Here is a 13,388-nt window from a genome sequence, read left to right on the forward strand (position 1 = left end):
CGATTTTATCTTAACACTATTTTAAAAATACTCAAATGTTACAAGGCCAAAAGAATCGGTACGTGCCTTGTGGCAGCCTGGTTTTCAAGTAAAGCAACTTTTTATTTTCCTTATAAGTGTTTCATCCTGCAGCTAGAACACATTGCATTTGACAATTAACTCGGTGTGGATTTCTCTTGGTTTCGATGATGGCAAAAAATCATTTTTCAGCGAACACTGGCTATCGTTTTACCAATCTAGAACTGGAGAAGTTGGACAAATTATCCATCTAGATTTCTAGAACCGTTCCCTGCATTTTAAATTCGGCCATTGTTGAATTCAGGCATTTCGCAGGTAATTGAAGTCGTTCATAAATAACATTCTTCAAATGAGAAGCTTTTACACGAGATCAGGCTTTGTCTAAAGGCCGGGGAAGGGGTGGGGTGGCCGTTGAGCGCTAGTTAAAGCGGAAAGGTTCTGGATCATTCTGAAGAGTCGGGCGTGTCGCACCACAATATCGACAGGCCCAATTCTAACTGACTGACCCAACCCGAGCACAGGACGACTTTTTCCGATTCTCCACACGCGCATCTGCCGATAAGACACGTGTCTCCGTACAGTGAGAACCCCTCGTTCACGATCCCAGATCTTGTTGCCTGTGCCAATATCACCCGCAAATAATTGGCTCCTTGTGTGTGTAACGCTGCTATTTCTTACCATTTTGAGTGCGAATCGAATCTCCAGATGTCCTCTGCCCGAGTACGTTTAACGGACCTTCCATAGCCGCCATCTTCCACTCCTTCACTCAGGCAGGAAGAAAGAGTGCGCAGTGCATGCTGGAACGGACATTCTAACTCCTCCTACTCCGTTGCTATGGAGTGTGGTAACTACTTTAAACTAATTTTATTCCTTGGCCATATATTAATCACATTGATTTCTCACGATGTTTTATTCTGGATTTATTTGTAGCAATTTGCGTTGTCTGGATCAGGAGACTTGTTTCTGGTTTGGGATGGCCGATTCACAGACTTTATTAGAGAGGCCACTTGACGCACCACACCTCCACGTGGAGCAATCCAGGCGATCCATTCCCTCGCTCTATCCCATTGCTTGTGTTTCTACTCAAACACCAACCCAATTTCATTATTAAAATCGTAAATTGCTTCTGCTTCTACCACCGTCAAAGGCAGCGAATTGCCACATCCCCCCTGCATCTCTTGCCCAAAACTTGGAAACTGTCTTCTAGTCCTAGAAATAGCATCAGTTAACGGGAACAATCTTTCTTTGTCTACTTTGTCCAAACTGATCAATCGTGTATACCTCTATTAAATCTCCCATCCTCAAAGAACAGCACCAGCTTCTTCAACCTAACCTTGTTAAAATACCTAATCTATAAACCTATTCTAGGAAATCTCTGCTGTCACTTAAGACCCCTTAAATCATTCCTGAAGTGTGGTGACCAGAATTGAATGTAGTACTGTAGATGTGGCGTAATCAGATTATAAAGATTCAGCATTACTTTCCTGCTTTTGTACTCAAACCTCAATTTGTGAAGCCACAAAATGTTACAACTAAAAAATAAAATCAACTTGACGTCACATCAGAAAAGTAAAATAATTCACAACATCTATTTTATACTCATAACATTCAGAATTAATTTGAGACAATTTAATTAACAGGCAAACATAATCAAACAACACATTATATATTAAAGAGCAGATATGACCAAGACAGAGCCTTTGGATTTCTCAACAGCCCCTGTCAGTACACATGGCTTGTTAAATTCCTGTCTTTTGAGGGATTTCATCTCTTTCAAACACCTAGCCTCTGAATTCCTTCAAAAACCTTTCCACTAGGACTCCCTCAATGACTGCTCTTTCTAAGTGGTTCAATCTCCTCCCGAGACTACGTTCTATTGGACTTACAAAGCTGCATCCCTATTTCTAACTACCGTCACATTTCTAGCTCTTTCACAGGCTTTACCTTCTTTAAGCTGGCACTGCCCTGCTTTCTTTGAACTCCAGAGCCCTGGCTGCACCGAGCTACAAATGACTCCTAGAGTTTCTCTGAGCCCTAACTGACTGACACAGAATCAGTAACTTTCTGCCATCTTCTCAGCTACCCAGGACTTCACTGAACTCTAACTGCTTGGCGCCTGCTAGAAGTTGCTTGACTTGTGACCCACAAGGTCCAAACTGCAATAATCCCTTCTACCAGCAAACACACAGTTAAATTGAAACTAGAGAAACTTATTGTCATAATGGTCATGGTGGATACGAGGGATCGCCAGTAGATCTCCCTGTGGACCTTGTGGAGTATGAATTCCCCTACTGAGCGAGCCGAGGCTTCCCCAATACAGCAGCAGGAGTTTAAAACCAGCTGTCTCTTCCAGGACTAGGCATTGCCGGTGTCAGGGTTTTGACTTGTGTACTCTAGCCACAGAAGCAGTACTTTATTCACTGTGTAAATAAAGGGTGTTGGTGACGGAAGAGTGGCCTCAGCGAGATTATTACATTGGCGACAACTAAGACAACTTTTCTCTTCCCTCTGGATCACCTTAATTGGCAAAACAAGCAATTATCCCCCAGTAAGAAAAAATGTCCATTTTTGGTAAACATGAGGCCTGTAAATTGGTAAAAGGCACTATGACCTGAAGCCTTCTATTATACTCTAGCTATACCACTTTAACACAGCAAGGTGGACCCCAGGAAATCTGTCACTGAATTTTCACCAGGTTACAAAAATTGGCAGATGACTGTGAATTTGGGCTATTCCTGAATGACATGTTGCGAGATAAGTTGGTATATGGAATTAACAACATAACTGCTCAAAAGAATTATTAGCTCTAAAAAAGGCAATGAGGAAACTCTATCACTGGAGAATGCAGTGAAAGGAGCTCAGGAACTACAGGGGCGTCAGACAGCAATGTCCTTTGATTTACGGGGAAGGACCTCATGCTGTATTCATTCCTCATTTGAGAGCTTTTGTGTAAGTAAATTATCAGAGAATCCATTACAACATTGGAGCCTAGGTCACATCACCAGGCAGCCAGGAAGGGCAGTGATGGTTTTAAGACCACTCAGGGGCATGTTCCAAAATGTTATAGAAGCCAGACAATGGACTATTTCAAGCACTGCAAAAGACCATAACCAAGCAAAGTTATAAGGACAGGCAAAATGTGTACTGTTTAGGAAAGAAGCTAAGGCCAGTATTAGACTGTACCTTGCAGGTATATCCACTACTGGAAACAGAAATGATGCAATTAAACTGCATGTCCACAATAAAGGTCCCTCCCATAAAGGTGGAGATGTTAGTAAATGGCCAGCCATTAAACATGCAGGCGGACACAGGTACTATGGTCTCCGTAAGCAGACTTATGATCACCTTTGAACTGATAATTAGCTCCTGAGTTTAGAAGATGCAAAGGCCAGGCTAAACACCTAATGGGAGAGCCATTACAAATAAAGGGCACTGTAGTGACCTACAGACAGAAATCAACTCGACTCCCACTCATCATTATGTGTAGACAAGGATATAGCCTGATGGGAAGAGACTGGCTCCAGAACTTCAGACTGAACTGGCTGAAGATCTTCAGGCTGGGCATGGGGGAACTGTACAAAGTTATCGATGAGTACCCTGAGGTTTTCCAGGAAGGACTTGGAAGAATAAGGGAAGCCAAAACCAAGATCTACATAGATCACAATGCTACATCTAAGTATTTTAGAGTGAGACCAGTTCAGTATTTTCTGTTGGAAAAAATGGAGACAGAATTTCAATGCCCGAAAAATCTGGGCATAATAAGGCACATACAATTTGCAGAGTGGGCCTCATATGCTGTCCCTTCCCTTAAATCAGATAGATTGGTCCGACTTTGTGGAGACTATAAGCACACAATCAGGTTTTTAAACTAGGTAGATACCCCATGCCCTGATCGAAGACCTGTTAACCTGTTAGGAACATTTTCTAGATTGGATCTGAGACAAAATATCCCAAGGCCTTGTTCATTGTGGCTAGGGAATTCAACCAGGCCAAGATCAAGAGTGTCCTATCAAGATACCACCAACACAACATCTCTTGTTCCACCAGAGTCCCAAACATGCCTACTGCTCTATCGCCTGCTCACACTTTGCTCGTAAGCTCCTGATCCGAGCTTACAAGCAAAAACTGAAACGGGACAATCTGATTGTGCTGGGACTTTTGCTGTTTGTAATATATATATAGAACATAGAACGCTACAGCACAAACAGGTCCTTCGGCCCACAAGTTGCGCCGATCATATCCCTACATACCAGGCCTATCTATGACTCTCAATCCCATTAAATCCCAAGTACTCAATCAGAAGTCTTTTAAAAGACCCCAGTGAGTTCGCCTCTACCACCACTGACGGCAGCCGATTCCACTCACCCACCACCCTCTGAGTGAAAAACTTACCCCTGACATCTCCTCTGTACCTGCTCCCCAGAACCTTAAACCTGTGTCCTCTTGTAGCGACCATCTCAGCCCTGGGAAATAGCCTCTGAAAATCCACGCTATCTATACCTCTCAACATTTTATAAACCTCTATCAGGTGGCCTCTCAATTTTCGTCTCTCCAGGGAGAAGAGACCTAGCTCCCTCAACCTATCCTCATAAGGCATGCCTCCCAATCCAGGCAACATCCTTGTAAATCTCCTCTGCACCCTCTCAATAGCTTCACATCCTTGTAGTGAGGCACCCAGAACTGCGCACAGTATTCCAAGTGGGGTCTGACACGGGTCTTATAAAGTTGCAGCATTACCTCCCGACTCCTAAACTCAATCCCTCGATTAATGAAGGCTAGCACACCATATGCCTTCTTGACCACATCCTCCACCTGCGAGGCCGATTTAAGAGTCCTATGGACCCGGACCCCAAGGTCCTTTTGCTCCTCAACACTGGTAAGCGTCCTACCCTTGATATTATACTCCTTCATCCTATTGGACCTGCCAAAATGGACCACTACACATTTATCCGCGTTGAAGTCCATCTGTCACTTCTCTGCCCAGTCTTGCATCCTATCTATGTCTCGCTGCAACTTCTGACATCCCTCCAGACTATCCACAACACCACCAACCTTCGTGTCGTCGGCAATCTCACTAACCCATCCCTCCACTTCCTCATCCAGGTCATTTATGAAAATGACAAACAGCAAGGGTCCTAGAACAGATCCCTGGGGCACTCCACTGGTGACCAACCTCCATGCAGAAAAAGACGCCACAACCACTCTTTGTCTTCTGCAGGCAAGATGTGGAGATGCCGGCGTTGGACTGGGGTAAACACAGTAAGAAGTCTGACAACGCCAGGTTTAAGTCGAACCGATTTATTTGATAGTAAACTCACAAGCTTTTGGGGTTTGCCCCTTTGTCAGGCGAATGGAGAGTTCTGGCCTCAGACAGAGCATATAACAGCACAGACAGTTTACAGATTACTGATTAGAATGCGAGTCTTTACACCTGACCTGCTATTCAAGTCTTAAAGTGGCCAACAATGTAATGCTCCCTGTTCCCTTTCTTGAAAATAGGAACCACACCCACAATCCTCCAGAATCTCTCCTGTCTTCATTGACGATGCAAAGATCATCGCCAGGGGCTCTGCAATCTCTTCTCTCACCTCCCACAGTAACCTGGGGTACATCCCATCCAGTCCTGGCGACTTATCTATCTTGATAGAATTTAAAAGTATAGATATATAAACAATTTGGAGGAAAATGTAACTGGATTGATTAGTAAGTTTGCAGACGACACAAAGGTTGGTGGATTTGCGGATAGCGATGAAGACCATCAGAGGATACAGCAAGATATAGATCAGTTGGAGACTTGGGCAGAGAGATGGCAGACGGAGTTTAATCCGGACTAATGTGTGATAATACATTTTGGAAGATCTAATATAGATAGAAAATATACAGTAAATAGCAGAACAGTTAGGAGTTTTGATAGGCAAAGGGATCTGGGTGTACAGGTACACAGGTCACTGAAAGTGGCAATGCAGGTGGAGAAGGTGGTCAAGAAGGCAAATGGTATGCTTGCCTTCACTGGCTGGGGTATTGAGATTAAAAATTGGCAAGTCATATTGACGCTTTATAGAACTTTAGTGAGGCCGCATTTGGAATATAGTGCTCAATTCTGGTCGCCATACTACGAAAAGGATGTGGAGGCTTTGGAGAGGGTACATAGAACATTACAGCGCAGAACAGGCCCTTCGGCCCACGATGTTGCGCCGACCAATTAAAAAACAATGACCCTCTAACCTAAACCAAACCCTTTCCATCCATAAACCTATCCGCGGATCTCTTAAACGCCCCCAAACTAGGCGCATCCACAACTGCAGCAGGCAGGGCATTCCAATCCCTCGCCACCCTCTGGGTAAAGAACCTACCCCTGACATCCATCCTATAACTACCACCCCATAATTTAAAGCTATGCCCCCTTGTGCTAGCTTTCTCCATCCGAGGAAAAAGGCTATCACTGTCCACCCTATCCAAACCTCTGATCATCTTATATGTTTCAATAAGGTCCCCTCGCAGCCGCTTTCTTTCTAATGAAAACAACCTCAAAAAAACCTCAAAAAAAACAGAAAAGATTTACCAGTATGTTGCCTGTATGGAGGGCATTAGCTATAAAGAGAAGTTGGAGAAACTTGGTTTTTTTCTCACTGGAGCGATGGAGGTTGAGGGGAGACCTGATAGAAGTCTACAAGATTATGAGAGGCATGGACAGAGTGGATAGTTAGAAGCTTTTTCCCAGGGTAGAAGAGTCAATTACCAGGAGACATAGGGTTAAAGGAGATGTACGAGGCAGATTTTTTACACAGAGAGTAGTGGGTTCCTGGAACTCGTTGCCAGGGGAGGTAGTGGAAGCGGATACGGTAGTGACTTTTAAGGGGCATCTTGACAAATATGTGAATAGGATGGGAATAGAGGGATATGGTCCCCAGAAGGGTAGGGGGTTTTAGTTAAGTCGGGCAGCATGGTTGGCGCAGGCTTGGAGGGCCGAAGGGCCTGTTCCTGTGCTGTAATTTTCTGTTCTTTCTTTGTTCTTTGAAAGTCGTACAGTGTTGGGCTGAGGAATCAGAGGATCTCCTCCGGGACTGCTTCAAGTTAGTAGACTGATCAATATTTAAAAACTCAGCAACCAACTTGAACAAGTTTGCCACTACAGTAACTGACTTCATTACTAAGTCTGTGTACCAAAGAAGAAAATCCGTGTGATTCCCAACCAGAAACCATGGATGGGATGGATAGGATAGAGGTGGAAAGACTCTTCCCACTCAAAAAAGACAATAGGACTAGGGGGCACAGCCTCAAGATAAAAGGGGGGCGGTTTAGAACGGAGTTGAGGAGGAACTTCTTCACTCAAAGGGTGGTGAATCTCTGGAATTCTCTGCCCGTTGAAGTGGTGGAGGCTGCCTCGCTAAATATTTTTAAGACGCGGGTTGATGGGTTTTTGATAGGAGAGGGGATTAAGGGTTATGGGGAGAGGGCGGGAAAGTGGAACTGAGCCACGACAGATCAGCCATGATCTTATTGAATGGCGGGGCAGGCTCGAAGGGCTGGATGGCCTACTCCTGCTCCTATTTCTTATGTTCTTATGTTCTTATGAACAGGGATATCCACTGCTTGCTGAAAGCCCAAGTCTGAAGTGTTCAAGTTAGATGACCCTGCCCTATACATGAAATCCTGATATGATGTATGGAGATTGATCAAAAATACTAAAAAACAATACCAGACCAAGCTAAAGTCTGAGGCTAGCTACATGGACTCTCACCGACTATGGCAAGATTTGCAAGACATTATAGTCTACAAGATGAAGGCATGTAGAATCGCCGTAACCAATGCACCCCTCCCTGATGAGATCAATGCATTCTATGGCTGATCCGAGCAAGAGGTCAGCAAAAGCATGCTCTCCACCCTGGAAGCCTTGGCTGAACCGATATCCAAGGTCAAATTGTAAACATCAGATCAGCTTCTCGAAGATCAATCCACGGAAAGTGACTGGTTGTGGGTTGACCTTTGAACATGCAGATCCTATATGGACCAGCTGTCAGGGCTATCTGCAAACATCTTTAGTCTCTCCTTACATCAATCGGAGGTCTCTATCTGCTTCAAGAAGACAACCATCCATCTACAAAAGAAAACCCAGGCAGCATGCCTTAATGACTATCGTCTGGTGGCTGTGACAGACATCATTATGAAGTGCTTCGAAAGGTTTATCATGGCATAAATCAATTCTGTCCTCCCAGATTGCCTGGATCCGCTACAGTTCACTGTTACCACCACAGGTCCACAGCAGAAACCATCGCCCTACACTCAACCCTGGAACACCTGGGTAAGAAAGACACTTTTGTCAGGCTCCTATTTATTGACTACAGCTCAGCTTTCAACACCACTATTTCTTCAAAACTATCTCCAAATTCCGTGACCTAGGCTCAATTCCATTGCAAGCCTCTTTACCAGCAATGGAGACAGCCACTGCCAGCCGACTCAACACCTGCCCTTGGGTGACGAGGATCTGGATTCTGAGATGGAAGCAGAAGAAACTGGTATCCCACCCAATTCAAAACAGAAGAAAGAATCTAAGTCCATGGTTTTACGATACTCCTTCCTAAAACAAAGCTCTCCATTTTGGTTCACACCACCAAAGGGTTCTGCCTTTGAGTGATTGCCAAGTGACGGCGGAAAGGACATAAGTGGGAAATACGTTATAATGGCCACAGAGGATATGGGGATTGTCGATATATCTCCCCATGAACCTCATGGAGTATGAATTCCTCTACTGATCGAGCAGAGGCTTGCCCAAAAAGAAGACAGCAGCAGGAGTTTCAATCAATTATCTCTACCTGGACCAAGCACTGTAGGACTTGGGTATTATAGCCACAAACGTGATGATTTATTCACTGTGTAAATAAAGGGCCTCAGTGAGATAATTATACTTCTTAAACTGCACTGTTCTCCATAACAACATAGTTTTTCAGAACTCACTGAATGCGTTTAAGCTAATTTAGTTATAATTCCAAAAACAAAACATTCCTCTGCATTCCTTTGCAAGCAATCTAGTCATCTCTTATTTGGCACTCCAGCTAAGTAAGCCTACCTGCTGTTTTAAAGCTCTTACTTTTCTAACTGTTAACCCTGTGTTATTCAGCCAAACTCCAATTTCCCGTCACTAACACCCTTTATTGTGCACCAAAGGAAAGTGCTGCACCTGTGGCTTACAGTCAGCTATCTTCATCTAGGGACCTACAATAACAGCCTGGGTAGAGTAACAGGTTTTAAAACCAACGCATACCGCTTTCCATTAGATGAGCCTCTGTTCACTCAATAAGGCAGCTCATACTCCACAAAGTCCATGGGAAGATCTATTGATGACCTCCATGTCCTTCATGGCCATCATAGCCTTTCTCCCCCTTAAGATCTGAATTTTTTTTAGTACTCCTATTGTGAGGAGGTCTTTTCTGTCACTTGGTGCTCAGTCAGAGGTCTGACAAAGGTGGGGCTGGGTCAGTTGCTGTAAACCAAACAGGAAATCTTCTCTTCTGGAGGAATTATTGCAGGGTTAGCGATGTGGGTTCTTCCTCAAGTTTCACTGGACCAGGCACTGTAGTTCTTGGGGCTTTGACTCATGTACTGCAGTCACAGAAGTGGCGATTTATTTACTGTGTAAATAAAGGGTGTTGATGATAGAAGACTGGCCTCAGTGAGATTATTACACTTCTTAAACTGCACCATTCTCCAATACAACATAGTCTGGAGGCCCACTTCTTCAATCTCCATCTCAGAGTCCAAATGTTCATTATTTGGAGAGACCAATGTGGAGTCAGCTTCAAGCTGAGAGCTGGCAGTGGCAGTGACTGTCTCCATGGTCGGTACAAGGATGGCTTGGGCAGGGACTCCCTGTTTCTGAGATGGTCCAAGTGCTTCTTTAGGATTTTACCCTGTACTTTGACTTTGTAAGGTACTGGTCCCATTTTTTCCATAATAATCCCATCTGGGACAATCCCCAAAGTTCCTCACGTGAAACAGATCGCTTCTTGCAAAAGTTCTTTGTGTCCTTGAAGAATCATAGTTTCCTTTTGGTTTTCCTGTTGGGATTCCACCCTCCCCATCAAGTTTGGGAATAGCAGGTTCAATCTGGTACAAGGGTGTTGTCCCATTAACAGCTCCACTGGAGGAATACCTGTTTTTGTGTGCAGTGTGGCTCTGTAATCAAACAAAAATCATGCCAGTTTAATCTCCATGGTAGCTGCTGATTGATTCCTCATGCCATTTTTGAATGTTTGAACCACCCATTCTGCCAATTCATTTAGTGACAGATGATATGGTGCTGTTCGGACATGTTGGATACCATTTGAGAGCACAAAGTTCTGGAAATCATTGCAAATAAAAGCCATGCCATTATTGGAAAACAGGAGTTCTGGTATTCCTTGTATACTGAAGCTTTGTTGTGATTTCTCGATCGTAGCCCACGGAGCCATGTGATGCAGCTCCAACTACTTGAAGTGTGTCCACGTCATGATTAAAAACATGGAACCCAAGAAGGTGCATGCAAAGTCCACACACACACACACACACACACACACACACACACACAGCCATGGCCTTTGAGGCCACTCCATGGGTGTAGTGAGGCTGAGGGTGGAAGTTTTTGATTTTCTTGGCATAGTCTATATTGTCAATATAGTCAATATAGACTTTCACCAAGTCTATATTGTCAGAGTCAAGATTGGCCATTGAATATAACTCTTAGCAAGCATCTTCATTTTTGATACTCATGCATAGCCATTATGGGTGGCACGGTGGCACAGTGGTTAGCATTGCTGCCTCACAGTGCCAGGAACTCAGGTTCAATCCGGCTTCGGGTACTGTGTGCAGCTTGCACATTCTCCCCGTGTCTATGTGGGTTTCCTCCTGGTGCTCCGGTTTCCTTCCACAATCCACAGATGTGTGGATTAGGTTGATTGGCCATGCTAAATTGACCCTTAGTGCAAGGGGATTAGCAGGGTAAGTACGTGGGGTTACAGAGATAGGGCCTGGGTGGGATTGTTATTGGTGCAACCTCAATGGGTGGAATAGCTCCTTCTGCACTGAAGTGATTCTATGATTTACTTTCTATGATTATGTAATTCCATAATGTTGGATGTCATCCTGGGAGCAGAACAGTTAGTTAGGACTGCCAAAGAATGATCATATCCAAACACAAGTTCAGCTTTCTTAATGAGCTGGGTTTCATTTCTTCAGATTGGAATCCATTGTATAGGATAATGTGCCATATTTTGGATAAGGTTGGATCTTGTTGGGTTCAGCCTTGAATCTGCCTTTCTGACACCAGCAAGATCTCCAAAAAACTCAGCATCATCATATCCTCTTCCAATGCCGGTGAAGGATCCAGGCTTTTGGGTAATGGAAGGCAACTAAGTGCATTCCAGAATGGTGTTCTAGAAGGTATTCATAGGCAAATTACAAGGCCCAATATGGTATCTGAGTGGAGACAATGGGGGACTTGCCTTCTTCTCTTTGAATAGGCCCAATAACAGTTTGCGTTAAGGACCTGTTCAGAAACTCCAAGGTATATTAAGAAGTTAGCCTAGACACCAACTTTTACTTTTGATTTTGGCATACGGGTAATATATTACATGGATAAAGGATTGGTTAACTAACAGAAAGCAAAGAGTGGGGGTAAATGGGTGTTTTTCTGGTTGGGGATCAGTGACTAGTGGTGTGCCTCAGGGATCAGTGTTGGGACCGCAATTGTTTATGATTTACATAGATGATTTGGAGTTGGGGACCAAGTGTAGTGTGTCAAAATTCACAGATGACACTAACATGGGTGGCAGAGCAAAGTCTGCAGAGGATGCTGAAAGTCTGCAAAGGGATATAGATAGTCGAGGTGAGTGGGCAAGGGTCTGGCAGATGGAGTACAGTGTTGGTAAATGTGAGGTCATCCATTTTGGTAGGAATAACAGCAAAATGGATTGTTATTTAAATGGTAAAAAATTGCAGCATTCTGCTGTGCAGAGGGATCTGGGTGACTTGTGCAGGAATCTCAAGGAGTTGGTTTGCAGGCGGGGCAAGTAATTAAGAAGGCAAATGGAATTTTGTCTTTAATTGCTCGAGGGATAGAGGTTAAAAACAGTGAGGTATGTTGAAGCTGTATAAAGTGCTGGTGAGGCCACACCTGTACTGTGTACAGTTTTGGTCTCCTTACTTGAGAAAGGATATACTGGCACTGGAGGAGATTCACTAGGTTGATTCTGGAGTAGACAGGATTGGCTTATGAGGAGAGACTGAGTAGACTGGGGCTATACTCATTAGAATTCAAAAGAATGAGGGGAGATCTTGTGGAAACAAGAAATAAGATTATGAGGGGAATAGATAAGATAGAAGCAGGGAAGTTGTTTCTACTGGCAGGTGAAACTAGAACTAGGGGGCATAGTCTCAAAATAAGGGGAAGCAGATTTAGAACTGAGTTGAGGAGAAACTTCTTCACACAAAACGTTGTGAATCTGTGGAATTCCCTGCCCAGTGAAGTAGTTGAGCCTACTTCATTGAATGTTTTTAAGGCAAGGATAGATAAATTTTTGAACAGTAAAGGAATTGAGGGTTATGTGAGTGGGCAGGTGAGTGGAGCTGAGTCCACAAAAAGATCAGCCATGACCTTATTGAATGGCGGAGCAGGCTCGAGGAGCCAGATGGCCTACTCGTGCTCCTAGTTCTTATGTTCTTATGTTTTTATGTTCTTATTAGGGTGACCATAAAGTGCTTCTCTCATGGTATGATGCAACTGACTCACTGGGAAGCTTTTATCCAAACAAACTTTATTTAAGAATACAGTTAGAGTATAACAAATACAATTAGCTTTTACCAGTTAAAATACTTAAACATGACAAAATGTAATTCTTAATAGCTATCAATCTTTATTGTTTCAATTTAACAGTATCTCTCATGAACATAAATCCCTTCTTTAGAACCTATTAGCACCAAAAGCAGATATACTTATGTGGCTACTAAATTTACAGCCTTTTAACGTCTCCTGACTGAGACCCAGATAGCAGTTTCCGGAGAAGAATATATCCTCAAACAGCAACAATTCAGAGAAGCAAACCTAGTCTCTGGCAGTTCCCAGTCTCAAGACTTCAGATACAGAAAGATCAAAAACAGAGGCTAGGATTCTCTCAAAAAAGTTCTAAGTGTCAAATTCATGGGAAAAACTGGAGTAAATCACGCTGTTTTTTTCAGTGGGACTTCACAGTAGAATGTCCCATATGCTGTGCATTACAGAGGCCGCCAATATGAGTATCAGGAGGCTCTCAGTTAAGGACCAGCCCTGAATCCTACCATCCCAGACCATCTGATATCCAGCCCAGCTCCCCCCCCACCCCTCGGCTGACCATCCTCCC

General features: G+C 43.8%; 1 protein-coding gene across 1 annotated transcript in view; it reads right to left on the minus strand.

The window, feature by feature from the left end:
• Positions 1-826, minus strand: part of tcp1 (t-complex 1) — a 51,876-nt gene extending 51,050 nt beyond the window's left edge. The window contains exon 1 of the mRNA XM_080200316.1: positions 697-826. Within this exon, the coding sequence (XP_080056442.1) occupies positions 697-769 (73 nt within the window). The 5' untranslated portion in view covers positions 770-826. The remainder of the gene's footprint in view (positions 1-696) is intronic.
• Positions 827-13,388: the final 12,562 nt, after the last annotated feature.

This window comes from Carcharhinus amblyrhynchos, chromosome 12 (genome assembly GCF_965287045.1).
Source record: "Carcharhinus amblyrhynchos chromosome 12, sCarAmb.v2.hapA, whole genome shotgun sequence".
NCBI lineage: Eukaryota > Metazoa > Chordata > Chondrichthyes > Carcharhiniformes > Carcharhinidae > Carcharhinus > Carcharhinus amblyrhynchos.